The 23,764-nt window shown below is 35.0% G+C and overlaps 1 protein-coding gene across 1 annotated transcript in view; it reads left to right on the top strand.

The window, feature by feature from the left end:
• Positions 1-23,764, top strand: part of LG14H8orf34 (linkage group 14 C8orf34 homolog) — a 307,880-nt gene that overhangs the window by 273,251 nt on the left and 10,865 nt on the right. Inside the window, 2 exon segments of the mRNA XM_074318665.1 lie at positions 6,828-6,921; positions 19,379-19,438. Coding sequence (XP_074174766.1) covers positions 6,828-6,921; positions 19,379-19,438 — 154 coding nt within the window.

Below are 23,764 nucleotides of genomic sequence, written 5' to 3'. Positions count from 1 at the left end.
TATATCATCAAATAAGGAATGCTGAAATGAAGTTATAAACAGATGTGAAATCTGGCAAAACTGATCAATATCCACAGGGTAATAATTAATCACATTCAAATGGACACAATTTGCATTTATATGCACAAGAATTAAACGTACTACTATAATTTCTATAAATTACATAGTAAAATATCTCAAAGTCAATGAAAGACTCAGAGCCTCTATCAAATTAGATAAATGGAAGGGTGAGCAAGAAAAATGACTTATTTGCATTGACTACATTCAAACTAAAATGTTAGTGATTGTGCATCTACTAATAGAATCTAAAAGTTCTTATTTACCAAGAAAGTATGCAAGAACTACTAACTCATGCCTCCATACCTAACAGTATGGCTTTCGTGCACTTTTAAAGGATGTTAGTTATCCTTCGTTCATTTCAAAGCCTTTTCCAACTTTATCCTACTATTTCCTTGGAGAGAAAAATCCACCAAATGAAATGACTTAGGAAATAAAATGGAATGCAATTCCAATGCATAGTATAGTGTAGCAAGTTTGTCAGATAAATGTATTTTAGCAGCTCACATTTATCTTGTAATGTTTTTCACAACCTACCATATTTTTTCTAACTTCTTTATGGTTCCTTCTCTTTTCTTTTCCTAAATCCTATTACTGTGTTTTCCCGAAAATAAGACATAATGGGAAAAGAAGCCCTAGCATGATTTTTCAGGAGGACATCCCCTGAACATAAGCCCTAATGCATCTTTTGGAGCAAAACTTAACATAAGTCCCAGTCTTATTTTGGGGGAAACACAGTAGTTCAAACTTATAAATTCCCAAACTTACTACTTTCCTTCTTATGTTTTAATTGCTCTTTTACAATTCTTGTAAGAAATGAGCTACAGAAGTATAATTTACTAAAAAATTGTGGATTTCAGCCACATAATACAGGACATTTCATTAATAAATACAAAGTTATTTCCAAATTTTATTATTTTAAGTATGTAAATTATATATATGGAGGATTTCATTTTAATGGAAGTAGAGGCTTGATTCTTTGTCAGTAGAAGCAGTCTATTCAATGTATCTGGAGTGGAATGTAATTTTCTTTTGCTTTATATACAACTTGCTTCAGGGATCCTTATTTTAAGGGATTCTACGGTGATAGAAGTAAAATTAAAAGTGATTAATCCTTTTTGAAAGATGGAATCTGATGGTTTGTGCATTATTTTTATTCTTAACCAAAGGGAAAGAACTATTTAGTTGCCTCAGAATTAAAGTATGCACTGGTAAAAATTTCAGCAAAAGAGCATTTTTTCCCCCCTCTAAATGTACTGAAATTTCATGGCCACACATGACATAAATCACTGATTGATTGCATTTAGAGAATCCAAAAATAAGCCATCCATGTGGAATAACAATATTGCTGAAGTTTATAAAGCACTTATTCTGTTAGCAGATAAAATGATATGTTGATACAGGGCTAGCAACTGTTTTCCATATGACACATGTCACTATTTCCCACCACTGTTAGTCCCTGGACATTTGCATACTTATGGTGAAAGTGTTTTGGAAAAAGGATGAATGACATTTCTTCTACAAGCAATCCAAAGAACTTGCTCTTGGGAATATGAAAGAGTTTGTACTATGCTCTGGCTTAGTTTAATATTCCTGTAGAAAAATTTTTGAGTAAGTTGGTGAAGAGGAACACGTCAGCTCTTATTTTTAAAAATATTCAAGATTTTAGCTCCCTGACCCCATCAAAAAGAATTATAGGTATTCTGATGGGCTGAACTTTAGACACATCTGTTGTCATTGATAGAGCAAACAGGTGCATTATATTACCAGCTGTATTCAAGGGAAAACCAAAGCAAAACACTCAAACAACCTGTTAACAGTAATATTTGTCGTAGTCCTGTGGCTCCAACAACTCAACATTTTAAAGTTCTTCCTAAACTACATGTTTTACTGAGCTAACGTTCCATGTGTACTTTATGTAATTTGCAATAAACAAAGAATAGTTAGTTGAAGGCTGCTTATCTGTTCAGAAGTAAAGCCATTAAAACCGAAAAGGAATCAGTAGTATTACTTAATATTCTGAACTAGTGTGGGGAAAAGTGATGTAATTGACTTTTAGTCGTCTCTTCTCTTATAAAAACAGGTTTTAGTATCTGGACCTAAAAGATAATTAACCGAATTTTTTTTTTTAATTAAAAACATTTTTTTTCATGATCACTTTAAATGTTTCTGTTTGAAATGAAGAGCTTTAGCCATTTGATTTTTACCTTACAAAATTGAAAAGATCATTTTTCATAGTTCTTTAAACTTCAGAGACTGCAGTTCTATTTTTGAAAAACTGCAGGAATGTGATGTCCTTCCGTTACACGAAAAATTTTTAAGTCTTACTTCTGTTGTCCTCTATACTCTAACGGATTTTTTCATCTAAGATTTTTCACATGTACAGTCCTGCAAGACCAAATCTAATAACTGATAAATTTGAAAAAAAAAAAAGTTAAATCCTAAAAGTAAACACTGACTTACACCTAAATTATATAACCCAAGATTGAATAGCTTCAATTTTTTTTGCTGAATTTCCCTCCAATAGTTCATTTAGTACTGCTAACATTCTACTGACTATCTAAAGGATCTAAATTTCTAGATCTAGAAAGTTACTCTGGGGACGGAGTCCTGGAGAGCAGTTTCCAGGCTCTCAGCCTCACGTGGAAAGATGCTGGCTCAGGTAGTAGTTGGCCAGCAGCTGTGACTAGTTGGCCAGCAGTTGTTACAGGTTAGCCATTAGCCCTGATGTAACTGGCGTGGCTAAGATAGCAAGCGCGGATTGCAGGTAGCAAGTGGGGTCGGTTGGCAGAGAAGCGGACGGCAGGTTGCGGATCGTGTGGCTCCAACCCAGCCGCCAGCGAGAATATAGTGGTATGGCTCCCCTATCTCTGGCTCCGTTGTTGTTCCTTTTTGGCCTCACCATATCCTGCGTTGCTGTGCGGGGAGTGGGACTAGAGACCCTGCATGACATTTACTACTTGTGAAGTCCTAGAGATGATCTATACCAGTGCCTTCACTCTCCATTCTGTCCTAAGTAGGGAAGTGACGTGCCCTAGATTCACCGGGATAAAAAGCTGTGACTTCTGACCCCTGGGGCAAGGATTTTTCATGGCAAAGCCCATCTCATAGGACAGGAATTTAAGTTTTAATTTGATTAACAGGCTATTTTGAAGAGTTGCTGGTGGTAAAAGAGCTGTGATTTTATTTTTAAAATGAAAACCACTTAAGAAATTTTGTTTTGGTATTTCAATTTTTAAAATAAGCCTTTTTTAAAAAAACTTTATACAGTTTTAGGTTTATAGAATCTATTACAAAGATAATACAGAGAATTCCTATATACCTCTCTCCCACTTTCAACTATTATTATTACCTTATATTAGTATGGTACGTGTGTCACTATAAACAAATATTGATGCGTTATTAATAACTAAATCCTTACTTTTTTCAGGTTTCCTCAGTTTTTCCCTCATGTCCTTTTACTGTTCTCAGAGCTCATCCAAGATACCATATTACATTTAGTAATTATGAGTATATCTCCTAAGGCTCTCCTTGGTTGTGACCATTTCTCAGACTTCCTTTGTTTGATGACCGTAACAGTTTTGAAGAGTACTGGTCATATTTTATTAATCATCCCTTAATTGAGGTTTATGTGATATTTTTCTTATGGTTAGACTGCGATAATGTGTTTTTAGGAGGAAAACCATAGAGATAAAGTTCCATTTCATCCCATCCTATCAGAGATACATCAAAGGAATTATTGCAGTTGATGTTGAGCTTAATCACCTGGTTATAGGTAGTGTTGGTCAGGTTCTCCGCTATAAAGTTACTCTTTCTATTTGCCCTTTCCAGGTTGTACTCTTTGGAAGAAACTTACTCTGTATAGGCTACTCTTAAGGAGTAGGAGATTATTCTCCACTTCCTTAAGGATGGAGTATCTACATAAATTATTTGAAATCCTTCTGCATGGCATATTGATCTATTCATTTACCTATTCAATCATTTATTTTTATCAGAATGGACCCATTAATACTTATTTAATACTTTGGATAATAACGCAGTCCTATGTTATGTATTTTATTGCTCGAATTGTTCTAGATTTGGCCACAGAGACTTTTCCGTTGGTTCTTTTATGCCTTTGATATAATAACCCCCATTGTGTGTGTGAGTGTGTGTGTGTGTGTGTGTGTGTGTGTGTGTGTAGCATTTCTTGCTTTCTGGCGCTACTAGATGCTCTAGATTTATCTTGTGTATTTCCTGCCTCAGTCTAAGAATCAGTCATTTCTCCAAGAATACTGATTCTTTCATATAAAAATGGTAGTAGAAATCAAGACCAAGGTGATAGCTGTGTTCATTGCTATTAGGGTGTCATTGTATTTAAGTCCTCTCAGCTGCCAGAGCAGGGAGATATATGTGTGATTAGTAACCCATGTATACATAAATGTCTATAAAGATTTCTATGTGTAGCTATCTATATATGTAGTAAGTTAACATAAGTTCATACTGTTGTCTCCAACTCGAATAAAATCCCACGGATCATTCCAGCCTTGCCTATCTGTAAACTCTCCCTCCGAGACTGAGAAATGTGGCTTCCACCACCTGCCATTCACTTACTTTATTTTTCAATTCCAGAATAAATACAGTGTTTGCAGAATTGTTAACCTGTGTGCCCATAGGAAACAGGTTTATCAACTTACATACAGTTCCTTTTGCTTTTGATCTTATTGACTTCCCTCATTTTCAGAGTTACTCAGGTCAGCGTCTTATTCTCCCACCCCCTTTAGTGAGATTGTCTCATATGTTTGTAATATATTTAGGTTATTTTTTAGTATTTACCTTCCACCCTGAGATCCCCCAATCTCATTTATTTATTTATTTATTTTTTTGCATGCATTAAGGTTTACTCTGTGGTATGAAGTTGTCTGGGTTTTGACAAATGCTTAATGTCTTGTACTTACCATTAAAATACCATACAGAATAGATTCGCCTTCCTAAAATATCCCCTGCGCTTCCCCTATTCAATCCCTAACACTTCCCCAAATTGTGCCATTTTGAAACTCTAGATTGGGCCTAAACATCTCCAGAGGTAAATATCACAATCAAGAGATGGCAGATAAGATTCTTCTCTTATATAGTAACTTTTTTTTTTAACATAGTGAACATTTAATGTTTGGCAATACCATGTTTCTTAGAAATCAGGGGTTGTGAACCTTTATTTTTTTCCATTTATTTTTCAGTTACAGTTCACGTACAACATCATAGTAGTTTCAAGTGTAAAACACACTGATTATACGTTTATATAACTTTAATGATCACCCCAATAAGTGCCCATCTGAGTGTCAGCCTTTATTTTCACCTTGTTAATATTGGTCTAAAAAAAAAAAGCAACATATCTCAAATTGAAAGAAAAGACCATTAAAAGAGGGGAAAGATGATGAATGAATTTGAGAGGACAAAAGAGTGAATTGACAGGTGATATCAATTTTACGTTTTTAATTTTCAAAATACATTTGAAAATATTTTTCTGACTCATGACTCAATAACTTTGAAATTATTACTTATATTTTATTCTAAAGGGGATCCATCCTTCCTTTCTTCTTCCTTCCTACCCTTCATCCTCTCCTTCCTTTTCTTCCTTACTTTTTCCTTCACAAATGTGTACTGAGTGAATACCTATTGGGGTGGGAGGGCAGGTAGATGCTGGAAATGCATAGGTAAAAAAAACGTTATCCATGTCTTCAAGGACTTTCACAGTATTTTTGAGGCAGGAAGATATGAAAAGACGATTACTATATAGCAATTGCTCTATTGGTGCAATAAGCACATAAGAGAATAAAGAAATAACCTTGTCTTGGAGAGTCAGGGAAGGCAATAGAGATGACACCTGAACCTGAAGGATAAATAAATATAGTGCATTCTGGGTGGGAAGTGAAACATGAGAAAACATTTTGGAAGATCAGACAGAATGACAAAATAAGGAGCTACCAGTTCATTATAGCTGGAGTGGCAGTGTCAGTCGAGGTGGTAGATCAAGCAAGACAAATATGGATCCTGAAGGGCCTTGAGTTTAGATCTTCTCTTGGGAGTAACGAAGAGGCCACTCAGGAAGAATGAACAACATTAAAATATTTTGGAAAACTCACTTTGGCAGAGAACTGGTGGGGAGAAATAGAGAGCGTGTAGAACTTGGTCCTAGAAAACCTCATAGATGGACGTTACTACTGTCAGGATGGAGGATGATGAGGGTCTACTTTAGGTCAGAAACAGAAGGCATAGAGCAGCAAGGAAGTAAATGAGAAATATATTAATAAAAATAAGGATGTGAGAGAGGAAGCAGGTAGTGAAGTCGTACTGAAGGGTGAAGTTGAGAGTAGTCTCAAAATCCTACTAATCTTTATTTTCATTAAAGGGAATTTGAAAGCTTGATGGCACAGAGGTATTTGTGCAATTTTCTATTGGATATGTTTTCATTATTATATTTCGAAGAATAAGATTTTCATAAAAATGTTAATTCAGGAAGGAACAGGATCTAGCTATTTCTTCTTATTAAGATGTTAAATCTTATTCCAAGGAGAATGCCAAAAAAAAAAAAAACACAGTTCAAAGAGTTCAGAGTTTGTGTCATGTCACTGACATGAAAATGAATTTAAAACTTAGAACTCTTCTCTGTTATGAGGACATTTTTATGGTTTGTTGGACATGTAACTCATGGAGACTGAAACGTTTACCCATAGTAGAATTCACTAGTTTATTCTAGAGTTTAACCCAAAATGAATTTTTTTCTTTGGCAGGATGAATCTTTAAAGCAATTACAGGTGGTTCACCAACCGTGGATCTTGCCAAGTGACACGGAAAGCGAAGGAGTGGAAGCAGAACAAGAAAAACGTGAGTAGACCCTGCTGTTTACGCACACATTGCTTTTAGCCAAAGGAAATCCAGTGAAGGTATATCCCTTTCATAATGTCAAACAGTGTCTGCAAAAATTTCAGGTTGATTGCGGAGAACATGTAAAGATAAGCTGAACTTGCAGTATATACACCTTGATTCAGTGATGTCTGAATTGTGAGGCAGAGGCTGAATTGTGTGAAAACAAATGCAAGCACACTTTTATTCCCTCTTCCCCCATTCTCCATGCATTAAATATACGTGAGCTCTCATTCTAGAGTTTGGATTTAATAATTTTCACCAAATTCTTTTGAGGCCTTCATAAATGAAAAAAGGTATTTTGTTCATACCTTCTGAACAAAAGTATGGTACCTTAAAAGAGGAATTATTCTTCCTGAAGACCAGCATAAAATGTCCATTTGGAATGTGAATCCTCTTCTATAAATACTGTAGAGTTAGATCAGTGATAACTTGTGATTATTAAAAATGTTCAAAGTATGTTAAGATCAGCTCATTATTACATATGAAATTATCATTAGTAGTTGAATAAATTTATATATAATTGACCCTTGAAAAATGCAAGGATTAGAGGCACCAACACTCATGCAGTTGAAAATTTGCATCTAATTTTTGTCTCTCCAAAGCCATAACTACTAAAAGCCTACTGTCAGCCAGAAGCTTTACCAATAAAATAAACAGCTAATTAATACATATTTTACTGATGTCTGTATTATCTATTGTGTTCTTACAATAAAGCAAGCTAGAGAAAAGAAAATGGTATTAAGAAAGTCGTAGGAAGAGAAAATACACTTACAGTATTTACTGAAAAAATTCTGTGTGTAAGTGGACCCGTGCAATACAAACCCTTGCTGTTCAAGGGTTGCCTGTGTATAGAAACTGTTCTAAGTTCACAAAACAAATTAGTGTTATAATAGAACTTGAAAAAGAATACATAGCTCTTGATTTAAGTTGCTGGCTTATAATCATAGCAAAGAACAGATTATTGTAATTTGGCCTGACTCAGTGCCTGCTGGGAGGTGGAGGGGGTAATTGACATTGTCAGACATAGGGGTTTGGCACTCTAGATGAGAAGTTAGTGTCTGGATTACATACAGAAAACATCAATTTTTAAAATAATAACTATCAAAATGTACTTTTTTTTACCACTGGTAACCAGCAGAGAAAAATTAAAATTGTAAGTGATAATGTAGCCTTCGTGATAATTGGTGTGAAGTAATTAATTAGTAATTCTCCTCAGTAATAACTATGTATCATGCCATACTGTTGAATAGCTATGAGGTACACCTGAAACTAATATAATATTGTATGTTAGCTATATTTTAATAAAAATCTTTAAAAAAAAATCAAAACCCTGCCATGGCAGTTGAGAATAAAGGTGACACTAATCACTATTAAAAAAGTAATAATAATTCCCCTGAGTAGCAGTCACCAGAGATGCTTAACATGTTGCCCAGGTAGCATTATGAGTCTGTCCCCGGGGAATCCAGGAAATTTCTCTTCCGGGGTAAAAGGTATTTAAAAATGTTCACCTCCACTTCTATAACTTCAGGCTTATATGGCCAGAGGGGGTACAGCCAGGAGAGGGACGTAGCAGTGAGAATATTCAGGTGACAGGTGGAGGCATAGAGCCCAGTGTCACACAAACGGCACATTCAGAAATACAGTGAGTAATACGGTGACATTTTACAGATTCTATTTGAGGGAAACAACATCTTCTATAGAAAACAACTGATGGAGACTCAGAGAGCAGATTGTACTTTAAACAAGTACAAAAATAGCGTATTTTGGAAGATCTTTGATGAAATGGATCCTAAATAAAATGATCAGAAAAGAGAAGCATGGGATACAAAGAAGAGAATCCCTCAAATTTAAAAGAATTAGTAGCAACCCAGAGTTTTTGTGAAAACAAATGCAAGCACACTTTTATTCCCTCTTCCCCCATTCTCCATGCATTTAAATATACATGAGCTCTCATTCTAGAGTTTGGATTTAATAATTTTCACCAAATTCTTTTGAGGCCTTTATAAATTTTGTATTTAAAAACAAAATCAAACAAATGTTGTGTGTGTGTGTGTGTGTGTGTGTGTGTGTGTGTGTGTGTTGTATAAAGACAATATATGGACTAGTTTTAAACACACAGGTGCCCAAAGTGAGCAAGACTTACAGGATGCACTGCATGTTAATTCTATGAGTGTGCTCTGCTTATAATGAACTAGAACTTAAAAGCAAGAAAAGAATCAGTCACAGTAGTGTCATTAATCCAAGCCCAAATTCAGACTAATTTCCTGTTCCTCAAATCCATACGTCTCCAATCCATATTAAGTCTAAAAAACAGATTAATAATACAAACGAGATAAAAATCCCCAGAACTTTCTTCAGCCCTTGTTATCTAATAATATTGCCTTTCTACAATGTTCTTTCACAATATTTTAAAAAGAATTTGTAATCATCTTCCACTAGGGTGCAAATTCTTTGAGAGAAGGAATCTGTTTTCTTTATCTTATTGAGGTATATAATAAGACCTCAATAAATGTCAGAAGAATTAATAAATGAGTGAATGAGTAAACAAATGAATAAATTTCTTTGGTACTTTCTAATTTATCAGGAGAGATGGGAATTTAACATAAAATAAATAATAATTATGGCTGAATAATTGTAAAAATTGTTTATAGTTTTATTAAAATTTTAATGCTGGATTTGTAGTTTCGCCATGGATTTCACCATATGGTCTATCAATCACTCAAAAGTGGCCATTCTTGAACACTCCAACCATAGGCCTAGAACCCAAACTATTTGATTTCAGCAATATTGTACTTTATGGTGACCCTTGACAATGGTAAATTGTTTGAAATAAAATCAGGGTTTAAAAACAATTAGGTGGTAATAGGAGCCATCTGGAAATGGAATGCTAACTAGAACTGTAGCCAAGCTCATAGCACAAAGATGCACATAGTTTTCAAGAGTGCCATCCAACATTCAGGGGCTGGGACAAGTGTAAGATGGAGTCACTGAGGCAGTGACATCTCCACTAATACCTATGTTCAATGCATGTCGTTTGTGGAACAACCAGCAAAATATATATACATCATCTACCTCTTTATTTTCTCAGTGAAAGGGAATAAAAGATAAATCTATGTGAACCCACCATCTAATTTAGTCTCTAGAGGCTCATTTATTACAAATGTATGAGTGAGGAAAAGGACAAGATTTATCATTCCAACATTAACACCTGTTTCTTTACTCAGCATTCTGTAAATTATACCTAGATAATTTTATGGCATTTTTTTATTTCTCCTGAGAAAAATTATCATGGCAGAAAGTTTCAAAATAATTTCAGGATCTTTGTAGTGGTGTGTATTTCTTATTGCTTTTAATATAAAAGTGTAAATTACAAGTTTTAAAAAAATCATGTCAGGGTGTGTTTGTTTTAATCTTTCAAGTTATGGTCCAAGGTCACTATATAACGAAAATCACAGACATTTGAATCTACTGAGGTACTGATTTGATACTCATGTTTTTGGACTCTAGTTTAGACCTGTTGGATCAGCATCATTGTGCATGGGTCTCTGAATTCTGCATTTCTAATAAACTCCTCAGGTGATCTTTGCTCATTCTAAAGAGTGACAGTTACTGGAATGAAAAGTCAATGAATCAGAGGGTTGTGGTTTCAGAATCTAACTCTGTATTTGTTGTTAGATTTTAGACTTTGTTTCCCTAGGCTGCTTTTCCCATCTGTAAGATAAGTTTGGATAGTGTTTTCTAGTTTCTCCACTGTAAAGCTACTTTTAACCCATCTTTCTATACATTTCTTTGGAAATACGTCACTAATTCTAGCCTGCGTTCAAGGGATATGTTTTTCCAATGACTTCGTGCCTCTATAGTTCCTGAGAAGAAGTCAGCTCCTAATATTGAGGGACCTTTGTAGATGGTGTTTGTTTGTTTGTTTGTTCTGCTGTCTAGAGTTTTTCTTGCTCTTTGTCTTTTGATAAAGTGATATGTAAATCTGGGTGTCTTTGAATTTATCTTGTTAAAGTTTCTTGAGCTTCTTGGTATGTAGATTAATGTTTCCATTAAATGTGTGAAATTTTAAGCCATATTTCTTCAAATATTCTTTCTGTCCCTTTTGGGACTCTGGTTATACCTATTTTGGTATACTTGATGGTATCCCACAAGGTCTCTGAGGAACTGTTAAGTTTTCTTCATTTGTTTTCTGACCCTTAGATTGGATTTCAAATGACCTATCTTAAGTTCTTTGATTCTTTCTTATGCCAGCTCAAATCTGCTGTTGAGACCCTCTAGTGAATTTTTCATTTTAATTCCAGAATTTCTATTCTGCTTCCCTTAATATTTTATGTATTTTTGTTGGAAGTCACAATTGGAAGGAGTCATTCTCATACTTTTAATTTATTTGACACATTTTCTTTAGTTCTTTCACTATATTTATTGTACTTGATTAAAAGTCTTTGTCTAGTAAGTCTCTCCTCTGAGCTTCCTCGGGGACTTTCTATTGACTTTTTTTTTTTTTTCCTGTTTATGGGCCATGCTTTTGTGTATATTAGCATGTATGATATCATGATTTATAAATCATATCACATTTTTGTTTGTTTAAAACTGGAAATTTAATATAATATAATGTGGCAACTCTGAAATTTGGACCCTCCCCATATCCCTAGATTGATTGTTGCTGTTTGTTTTTGTTACTGTTGCTACTTTTGGTTTAGTGACTTTCCTGAACTAATTCTGTAAAGACTGAATTATGTATTGTATGCAGCCACTGAAGGCTTTGCTCAGTAGCTTAGTAGCCAGCTAATGATTGGACAAAGTGCCAAGGCCATGAACACTCCATCAGCTACCAATTCTGCTTACACAGAGCCTTTAGGTCAGCCAGAGAAGCATCACAGAGCCTTATCAGATCTTTTCCTGATAGCACTGCATCTGTGGCCTTCTATATCCCCAGGAATATGTCAGAGCTTTTGAAAGCCTCCTATAAACATCTTGTCCAGATTTTCTTTGTAATGTTTTTGGTAAGTTTCTTGTTTGTTCCAACTGGTATCACTGCCTTAGACAGATGCTTTGTAAAACTATTGCCCCTTATTGTTTTTGACAAATTCACAGAGACATGGTTTATCACTGCATGAGCTCTAATTCAGGTCAGGTGAAAAAACATTCAAGTTAGGATTTTCCAGACAACAGTGACAGGTCAAAAGCGACAATTCTCTAGATATGGGACATTTGGGGGAACCCGACAAGGTTCTGCCCCCTCTATAGATGCTATGCTGCTTTCTCATACTGTAGCTACAGTTATTGTGAGGCAGCTGATTTTCAAGGCTACTGCAGAGCTGGAGAGAAGGTATTGATATTCAGTAAGTTAAAACCTCACACAGCTCACTGTTCTTATTGATATTCAGCTTATTTCCTTTAATAAGTGTTCTATGGATTGTTGCAAGTTTTTGGTTAATTTTCAGAGTTCTAAAAAAAAGGTTGATTTTGTTGATTTTTGCTAGTGTTCTTATTGCTTTTATAGAGGAGTAGAGTTTTGGAGACCCCCTTTCCAGAAGTGCTTCTCCTCTCTTATTTTTCTTAATTTAATCAGCCTTGTTTTTCTCTTTGAGAGAAGTATGATATCTTCATAATGAGCTATAGAACCAGACAATATCGGTTTCTTTGAATCCTAATTTCATGAAACGCTGTCAAAAACAATTTTGTGATAAAATAAGTTTTGGGAAATTCTACATATAATTATACATATATGACAAACTCTCAACGGTAAGACATACCAGATTGATATAACAACTTTTCAAGAGGAGCAAAGCAATTCTATCATTTTAAATGAACCGACCAAATGTAATCAGCATCCTGGCTTAAATTGTGGGAAATATTGTCCATTGTAGACTTGAAAAAAATTCTATATAGTATTTTCTAAAATATTTACATACTAAAGTCACTGGGTAGTCCTATAGCAACAAGATCTGCTTGACTGTTTAGCCCAGGTTTTGTTATTGTTGTTGTTTTGTTTTTATTGAGTTATTTCTGAAGAATGTCTTAACTTCTCTTTTTTTCAAAATGCCTATAATTTGTAAAATACCTATTAACTGCTGGAAGAATAAGTCTTCTGGGATTTTAGGAAGAGCTAATCTAATCTAATCATCTCAATGTCAATTATCTCCATTTGGTGAAGAGGAAATTGATGCTTCAAGAGATGTTAGGCTTTTAAAGTCACTTAGTAACCAAGGAAGGAGTAGAATCAGGGGCTATTATTTGGGCCCAGTGATATTTACCCCCATTGCTTCATCCATTACTCATGACCTCTCTTCATTCCCCTTACCAGGGGTTGACACAGTCTATGTTTTGACTCTTGAGAACCAAAGTGCTTGGGATTCTACTGCCTACCCAGGATATGGCCAGGATTTTCACCTTGAGGAAAAGACTTTGTTCTCCTTCACCTTTGTTTATCATGTCAGTTCTTACCATGTAGTCTCCAAAAATTGGTATTTGAGCAATGCTTGAGGCAGTGGTGTTATGTAATTACAGTTATGTAATTCTAAAAATTATTTTAAATAATACTATGAGGGCGATCTTTGAGCATTCACCTTTATAGATATTCATGATACATATGTTTAAAGTTAATTAGACAAATTTCAACCCAGTTTTTTTCTTAAATCTATATGCAATTAATGAAGGAGTAATTTTAGCTTTAACATATTGATTGACAAAAAGAGTATTATATTTCTTAAATGATATTTCTAAAATGTTTGCATCTGATTTGATTCATAAAAGCATTAATATTTAGTACTTATATATTAAATCTCTGGCCAAGATACTATGAAAAGTACAGAACAAGATGGGTTTATTTTAGTTAAGGGAAAAACATGAGCATGCATGAAACAATTGCAAAATTTTGAAGATAGAAAATTTGATTCTTAATTGTGAAATTTCAATACATAGGGTTTTAAATGAGAAATGCTTTAACAAAACTGAGGGAATTTGATTGATTTTTAGTGGAATTAAATATGTTGGATTACAATTATTTCTGAAACTAGATTCCGTATCGCTGCAGATACACTGAAGATGTTATTTATGGTTTTCAAGAAAACAATTGTCAGTTAATGGAATAAACCTGTCATGAAATACCAAAACAAAATTCTGTATATAGAAATGTTTTTCAGACATTTTCGTAAGCAACACAAAAACACTATTTTAAACTATTCAAAAAAAAAAAAAACAACAACACATTTGCAATGCTATTTTTAAATTGTGAAATATAATACATGGCAGAAAATTACATAAATAAATGTATAATTAAGTTTTAAAAAGAGCAAAGTAAACACCCATTAACCACCATGCAATTTAAGAAATCGCCAGCCCTAGAAACTTCTCTCTTGTTTACTCACTCATCACTATCTGCAAAAAGATAGCCATTATCTTATAGGTAATCATTTCCTTGCTTTTCTGTATATTTAACAACATACTAATGCATTTTAACACGAAGGTTTAGAATATCTTGGTTATGTTGGGAATTTTGGTCTCATTCCTGTTCTAAAAAGGAAAGCTTTCAGTAGTGCACCATTAAATATGATTTGCTGGAAAGAAGAAAGGAAGAAAGAAAGGAAGGAAGGGACCAAAACAAGAAAAGAAGGAGGGAGGGAGGGAGAATATATGACAAGATGGATACTAGCCTCACTAATGTTTAGCTTTTATTCTTTTCTGATATATAAGTTTAATATTAAGGTTTAAATGTTTTCGCTAAGTCCAGCTTTATTTTCATCTTGTGTTCATCCTGTATTCATTTGGGTCAAGAAATAAGCTCTGTGTCGATGGTTTAAATCATTTGAAATGTGTTGAGACTTACTTAATGACCCAGCAAATAGCCAGTTTTGAACAAATATTTAGAAGCACCCAGTGCTTTAAAAAAAACCAAAATGCGTAATGTATGTTTTATGGTTTGGGTGGAGTTTTCTTTATGTGTTCATTAGGTAGAGTTGTTTGCTTATGTTTTTCAAATCTTCCATATCCTTCCTAAGTTATTATTATTATTGTTTGGTGTTCATCATCGAACTCTGTGTGTGTCTGTTTCTATTCTCTGTTTTTTTTCTCTTGGTTTTTGATCACATGGTCTTTTCACCGTGTATGTCTGCTTATTTTTGGTTAGGTGTTGAAATTGTATAGAAAAATTGCAAAGATAATTTAAGGCCTAGGGTGAAGTTAACTTCTTCCAGAGAAGATTTCACTTTGCTTTTGAAAGAAGTTCTGAGGTATTAGCAATCCTAGATTATTTGAAATTCAACAAAAAATTGCAAAGATTTTAAGTTGGGCTTTATTCCTTGAGAGACCTGATATATTTGCATTTCGTTCTTACTCCTCTGCTGCAGTGTAGACCTTCAGAGTTGCAACCTCAAACCTAGGGAGTTTATTTGGGTCACCTTCCTCAGTAATACTGGAGCTCCAGTTATTGTCCTATAAGCCTAAGAGACTTTTGCATTCCTTCTTCAGGTTCTCAGCCTCTCAGGATTTCCTTCTGTAACTGGTAGGTACCTTTAGAGGAAGCAAGTCCCAAAATTCCATGCTCATTTTTGTTTATTTCCTTATTCTCCTGAATATTGGCCATTTAATACTTTATTGGTTTGAAAGTTCTCTGATGCTTTCACACAGGCTTTTAAAAATATTTTATCCAACTATTGTACATGTTTTTAGTGGGATGCTTTATCTGAATAACTTCCCCACCTATTATTGGATTATTAATTTCTCACTTCAATGTAGTTCAACAAATTTTGGCAGAATCAGCACATTTTCAGATGATTCCATTTTGTTTTCATAGAGTAAGACAAGATTTACTTTTTCTTTGCTTTAATTTGTGCCAAACAGTGTCAGACACATAGTATGTGTTTGGTAAATAATAGTGCATTCTAAATGCTTAATTTTAGGCTTAGCATATAACATATAAAATGGTTTCTATTTATGCAAAAATGTTAATGAAAATATTTAGTTTATTTTCTAGCCCACAAGGACATCCGTCTCTCACTTCTTATTAGACTTCTATTTACCTTTGCTGATGTTATTATTCATGACATTGTGCTTTTACCCTTGCGTGGAATTTGTTCCCAGACACTTGTTAGGTTCTCACTGCAGTTCACGAATGGACTCACTTTTTTATTGTAAGCATAGATGTGCCATTGAATTATGTCAATGTGAGGCTCATGTTTTTTCCTAGAAGCTAGGATGGAGTGGGGAAAACTGAGAGTCATCTAAGTTCCTATTTCTTCCCTGTGGTCCTCAGGCCAGTCAATGGCACAGAAAGGGATCACCCTCGGGTGTATCTACAGCTGCTCACTTCTCAGACTTTAACTGTCAGAGATGCCCAGCTACATGGACGTGGAGGAGAAAGCTCACCTCCAAGGTTCTCTGGCAAATACTTTCTGCCTTTTATTTAATAACCAGGAATGATGTATCTTTTCATTTGTGAAGCCACAGCTCACTTTTCTTTATTTCTTAACTATTCTATGACTGTTGCATTCAGCTTGCTGCCTCTCATATGCCTTCGCTCTGCAGAGGAAAGAAGGATTATATAGTCCTTATTTGGGTCAAAGAGAGTGACCTCTCCCTTGGGTGGGCTCGGGGGTGGTATCATCATCTTAGGCAATGCTCTTGGGTATTCTTCCAGGCTGAATAAGTTCACCTCGTGTCTGCCAATTGGGGCACCTGCAGCCATCACCATCTTTAATCCCAACCCACCTTATAATTTCCTTCTCCTTTTTCCTCCTACTTCAGACTTAAGCTCTTACTTTTCTCAAACCAGGCGAAAGAAATCAGTGTTCTCAGCACAGAACTTCAAAAAGGTGGCATACTAAATCTCACTCACTGGAGATTTAGCATATATTCTAATAGATATTAATTTAATGATAAGCTGGAAAAATTGTCACCTAGCCTAATATCTAAGAGAGCTACAAAGTCAGTGGGGGACGGGGGATATATTTAGAATTATAACATTCCATTTTTCCTTAAAGCCGATTATGAGGAATTGACATTTAAGGTTCTATAGAAACACATGTATCTGAGAAAGAGGAGGAAATAGAAGAGGAGTGACAGTTATTAATTTCTTGTAGTGTCTCCTTTTATCTCCATGACAACTTAATGTGTGGGTGATATTACACTGATTTTACCATCTCAGATTTATTAAATATCTTTTCCCAAGGATACACAATTAATAAGTGCAATTTACATTCTAACTTAAACCATAGTCAGATGTTCTTTCCTGAAATGTCATTCCATTTGTAGAAGCTAAAATAAGGAGGGAAGAGGAAGGAATGTGCATTTAGATAGTATCAAGAGAGGAATTATTTCACTGAGCACTGAAAAAGTTTGTATCATAAAGAAAACACTATAAAACATGAAAATAAGGAAAAGTGACAGATAAAGAAACATGCAGTAATATATTTGGGTAGGAAATCTGCTTTTAATATAAACTTCAATTTGATTTAGTTATATTTACACTGTGCTCCAAATTATCATCTACAGGCAAAGTCATCCAGAAAATTAAGGGAGGCATATATGATAAACATAAAAAATTAAAATTTTGACAGAATAAAATAAATAACATTTAGTAATTACATTAAGCATGTTTTCAATCCCATAGTAAGCTATTTAAAATAGAACAACTGTTCAAAGCCTGCTGCCAAATTTCTTCAACATGACTTGTTTTGAAATGTTGACTAAATATCCCCAAACGCTATATCAACTTTAGTATAATTAAGCATTCTTCAGACCAAAAACATAGCGTTTCTTTATATTCTTAAACATAAACTTTTTCCTTCATATTAGGACACAAAGGATTACCTCTTAGTTGACATTAAAATAATATTCAGGAAATTTCCACTAGCTATATAAGGCTTTATAACTTATAAATTGCAATTTATAATTTATAATTTATAATTTGCTTCCATGTATTTAATTCGAAAAATTAACCTATTAGGGAAAATTTAGTCTTAATATTCCTACTTTACATCGTAAGTCTTCAACACACATTTAATAAATATTTATACATTTGCTATTGATTTACTTAATGATGTTGAATGAATGAATGAATGAATGAATTTAATTCAAATAGGTAAAGTGACTTTCAAAGACCACTCAAGAAGTGGCCAAGCCTGAGCATCCATCTTGTGATGATCCAGGGAGGGTATGATTAGAAACATGGACAAATATATGTAATAAATGGTTTATTGGTACACACAAGCAAACATGATACGTTCAATGACATTTCATATCTTCATGGCATTGTCCCTCTGTGGTAACAATAGTTCAGTCAGAGTTGCATGAACATGGTGTTTTAATGCAGCGTTTGTATCAGTCCATGCATGTGTGACACATTGCCTCCAGTGATATGTGTTGCTGTGTTTCATGGAATAAACCTGTACCTGTAGCATTCGAGAAGAAGAGGGTTCTTCTAATCTGTAAACAAATTATCTTTGTTTCTAGACTTTACGGATACTCCCTCACTTGCTTGTTCCTTCCCCCTCAAAAGCGCCTTCATTTCTTATATTCCCACAAGTTTGGGAAATAATGGACTATGCCCCATATATTTAATCCTGCTTCACAGAGGGAAGCCGTGTAAGGCTGGATGCCTAAGTCAGCTGCCATGTAAGAACAACATTATGCCAAAGTTCAGTTCAGAAACTTGAGATCACTTACTTCTGTCTTTTATTCCTGTTATCCTTGGCCACCCTGCCTTGTCCCATGGCACCTATCAAAATAAAATCTTCTCGTGTATTTGTATTCTTAGCCACTGTTGATGTGTTTCCCAGATCTTTCCACTGTGCCCTGTGGAACTCAATTTGATTTGCAAACTGATTGACCTTCAATGCTATTCAGAGAACACTCTCCATGCCTTTTCTGCCTTATTTGAAATGGGTTATTCTAGAAGACACTGCTTCCCTGATAGCCCTTACCGGGAGAAGTTGCTCCTTCTTATAGATTTCATAATAACTTTATGATGATGATATTATTAAATGACAAATGTGATAGCATCCCAATACTGTGACATGTATGTACCCAATCCTGAGTAAACTTTATTAGAGTAACAGTCTGAAGAACATTACTTTCTTGCCTAACCCATGCTGAACATAAGAATTACGACTGTGATTTACATGGGATCTTTCTGCAACCCACATATGTGTTGACAACCTTATCTAAAGGGGCATTTTGCCCTAGATTTTATTTAAAAACAACAAAGTTTGAATTGAAAATGCCAGAATTATGAAATGAGTATATCCTCACTATTATATATTTAACTTATGTGTAATTGCAGCTCACATGCTATCAATGTCGTTTAGATACTAATTTCATCTTCACTAGAAATTGGTTAAACCAATAGGAAATTATGTATAACAGCCCCCTTTTTTTTCCTGATCAGCCTATTATCTCTCTTTCTTTCATTGTGCAGGTTCTGCTGATCTTCTTCTCTGTGTTCCGTGCTCTTCTTGTCCTACTCTCGTCTACTCTGGTACGTTTGCTCAGGGCACTTAGTCTCTATGTCAGGTAATTATGGGTACTGTCCTCCAGCTATTCAAAGTAGAGATTTTTTTTTTAATACATAGTCTTCAGGCCTATAAGGAGAGAAATATTTTCCCCCAAGGACTCTGCATAATGTTTCCTTCTTGTTATTCTCTTCTGTGGAGCTCACCCTCCTCACTGAGTCCATAGTCACTGAGGAGGTGGGGTGGGGATTTGGAACCCCTTCTCCTTGGCGGGAAAATCACTTTTAGATAAATGTGAGATGACAACATATGTTCCCACCATGCAGACCATGGACTCTATGACACCATAAATATCTGCTAGAGATGCAGCATCTCAGAACAAGTTCACACGGACACGGCATCTTCTCCCAAGTAGGTCACAGAGAAGCAGAAGTTGAGCCCATTCTTAGCACTCATAGAATCACAGCATATCAAAATTAGAATTTTAGAACCATCTGCTTCTCTTCCAATCTAATGCTGGTCTCTTCTCTGCACTACCGCTACTAAGTGGGCATCCAGCCCCTACATGAACATCCCAAGAAATGGGAAGTAGACAACCCCCGTTGTCAGCTCATTCAGTGTTGTTTTGCTCTAATTGCTAATGGACCCAATAATTCTATATTAGGAAGGCACCTCAAGAAATACTTTGTGCAACATACCACTGTGCAGTTATAAGAATATTATTATGCTCATTGCACGTTTTATAATATTGTTACGTAAAAAAGAGAGTCACAAGACAGTATATTAAACATAATTTGTTTTTGTTATATATAACATAGACAAACACACAATCATGTGTTTACAATGGCAGAATACTGTCTGATTGGTTACAAACAAAAATGTCTCAAAAACCCTATGTACCGCCATGTTCTCTGCAGTATTATTAGTGATAGCCAAGATATGAAAACAACCTAATGGGTGAATGGATGAAGAAAGTGTGACATACATGCCTGCACACACACACACACACACACACACACACACACACACACAATGGAATATTATTCAGCCAAAACAAAGAAGGAAATCTTGCCATTTGTGAAAACACAGATGAAACACTGAGGGCATTAGGCTAAGTGAAGTAGGTCAGACAGAGAAAGAGCAATACCATGTGATCTCACTTATATGTGGAATCTAAAAAAAAAAGAGAGAACAAAGCACCGGTTAGTTGCAAGAGGCAGGAGTGGGCAAAATGGGTGAAGGGAGTGAAAAGGTACAAAATTTTGGGTGAAGGGGTCAAAAGGTACAAACAAATAAAACAACCCCGAAATTACAAACAAAAAAGGTCCAAAGGTACAAACAAAAGCAAAACAAAACAAAAACATGTATTGCTTAAGTTAAAGAAATGTTTAAAACCTACTTTTAAAAAAAATGACTCTTATTTTGCTCCAAAATCGGAATCCTTGTAGCTGCCTTTTTCTGGTTCTCTCTTTTTGTATCACAGGCAACAATCGTATCTCTCCTTAAGCAATAACTCAACCACTGTAGGAAAACAAAGGTCATGGGGTTCTCCTCTTCAGTCCTTCAGATGTTTTTTTATATGACATACAGGCACACTGCCCTTTAACCCAAGAGATCGAAATGAGTAAATCATTCATGTAATTCACCTTTAATAAAGGCCTGCAATGAATCAAGGACTATGCCACAGGATAGCACACATCACGATCATGCAAGCTTAATAAAAGAAGTCACACATGGAACAATTATTTACATAAAATGCTGATGATTATTTTTAGATAAGCTTTCGGGTGGATAAGTGCATGTGGCAGGAGAATTCTCCCTTGACTAGTCGTCAAAGGGCCCATAGAAAGTTATATGTAAGGTGAGATCTAAAAGGAGTTATTTGTTAGTCAGACAAAGGAGTTAGCTGCTCTTGTCTGGGGTAAGTAAAGCTTGACAGGTAAGGGACAAGTTTGTACAACAACAGCTGGACTCTCTTTTTCCCAGTCTCCCTTTTTCTCCTCTCCCTATCTTTCATCAAGCAAGTGCTTATTAAGCAAACACCACATACAAAGTAGTCTCTCAAATCCTGTAATTTGGAGATTGATTTTCTTCTTTCAGAGTATTTGTGGTCTACTGGGTGGATCAGAAATATTAAATATAACTAAAGTAAAAAGCAGAAAAAAATACATAAAATAAAGTATTCAATGAGCATGGATATTTTCCCTTGCCATCCTAATCATATTCTTCTAGGAAAAAAGTAAAGAAATTTTTTTCCAATAAGCAGTGTGGACATAGTTTCAATGCTGAAGTAGGACTCATGCAACCCGATCCACCCTGGTTTTCTAAATTCAGTTTGCATAATTCTTTCCAGAATAGTAGTTGTGTACATATCTTGCCGGTTTTTTCTCATCAGCCGTATTTAGAGAGAAGCCAACCTAACGTTATTTTAACAGCTGGAGGTATTTTTAGAATATCTCCTTCCAATTTTATATTAAAAAATATCATACACAGATACCAGCAATGGACACACTGGTAGCAAAATATGGTTAATGGAGGTAGTCCTCTAAGGTCAATGCCATCATAAAAGTTCATACATTTTTTTTTTTAATGCTACACTACAGACATGTCATTAAGCACATTTTTGTTTTGTTTTGTTTGTTTCTCTCCTACAGGTCTGTGAAACAGGCAGAGGTTGCAAGTGGTCCTTAAAGAGATTGCAATTATTCAAATCCTTATGCATAGTTCTAATTTTATTTACTATGTGTAATCATTTAAAGAATGGTTATTTTTATAATCTCAATACCAAACATGTACTCTTGTAACCAGGGGGCGCCTAAGTGTGTAATCAGAGAACACTAACCCTGGCAAAGGATTCTGGGGCTGGTCAGGATACCTGCTGCCTTTTGGCATGGTTAGTGTCCTGGGTTTGAATTACTTTATATCTAGCTATTAAGCTTACTATTTGATACATTAAATATTGCCTGATTCAAATAACTTTGCTTAAAATTTTTTCTGTATTTTGACTTGTCTGGGGTTTTCTATTTCTTCTATTTTTATAATATTTTCTCATTTTTTTAGATTAATAAACATTATACTTACCCACATGTGCCAAGACGTGCCACTTAGGTATCTCTGGGCGGTAGCCATTTTGTGTTATCACCTGCCCTGTGTTCTGTGCAGCTGCCAGGCATTTTCCCCACCACTGCTCCTTCCTACAATAATCTGCCTTGTTCCCATCAAAACAAATAATTGATATGTTAATTCAGTCAAGCGGATCAGTAAGGAATGAAATGCATGCCCCAAAGCATATGCAGTGAAAACTGTTTGACCATTTATCGAATTATTGAACCCAATTAAGACTCTTTTCAATTTGATATCTGCTTGCTTTTGGAATGTGTTACGCATTGATGCTAAGTGAATGGATCAAAGTAAATTTATTATCTCAACTGTCTGTTTTATTTAATTGTCTTAACCTGAATTTGCTTTCTGGACCCTTGAGGCATATGGTGAAATTATAAAACTGCCTGTATAACTGTCAAAGAAACAAATGTTAAAGGCCAAAACATGGCTAAAGAATAAACAAAGAAATTCCGGTTGTATGAATGAAGTCATATTCTTAAATCAAATAACATCATACATTTTTTTTTTACAGTAACATTGTCTCGTGCATAGAAACTCGTGGGACTGATTTTCATGAGTTATAGTTTTGGATTTTTTTTAATAGGTAGAAACAAATTAAAGGCTTAGGAGACAATGTATTTTTTAGCAGAAGAGAGAGAAGGCAAGAAAATAAGTTTATGGGAGCAGAGCAGTCCTCTACTTAAAAATCCTTACCATGAAGAATATTTCTTCAAAACTGTTTAACTGAAGATCTAAATGTTTGCTGTATTAGTAATAGTCTTTCTTTAAAACATGTTCCCCCTAATGCCTTCATTGGAGCCATACTTTCCTCCAGCCATCACTTGATCAGTTTGTCCTCCTGACCTTTTCCTAGTCGACTCCTAGTCCACTGACCTTTTCCTGAAGACAGTCATCCTACCCTACTAAGTGCCACGTTGACCTCAGGAAACAGACCCACCAGGATATCAAGTCTATACTGAGGTTGCCAAAAAAATGTAGACAACTGGGCACTTTGGTTGCTCGCGCTGTAGTTCTCCGTCATCAGAAGTGTCTGGACGCTGATGGTAACCACTTTGAGCACCTCTTGTCCTTGCAGACGTCAAACGTGACTTGTATTCATCTTTTGTTATCGGTATTTATTAAGTACTATAATTTTAATAGTTTTTTTTTCCTTTATTAAAATGTGTATACATTTTTTTTGGCACCCACTGTGTTAAAAACCAACTACCGAAGACAAACAAAGCCAGACA

This window comes from Rhinolophus sinicus, linkage group LG14 (assembly GCF_036562045.2).
Source record: "Rhinolophus sinicus isolate RSC01 linkage group LG14, ASM3656204v1, whole genome shotgun sequence".
Lineage (NCBI taxonomy): Eukaryota > Metazoa > Chordata > Mammalia > Chiroptera > Rhinolophidae > Rhinolophus > Rhinolophus sinicus.
Note: the sequence above shows the minus strand (reverse complement) of the source record. Positions and strands in the feature narration are given on the sequence as shown.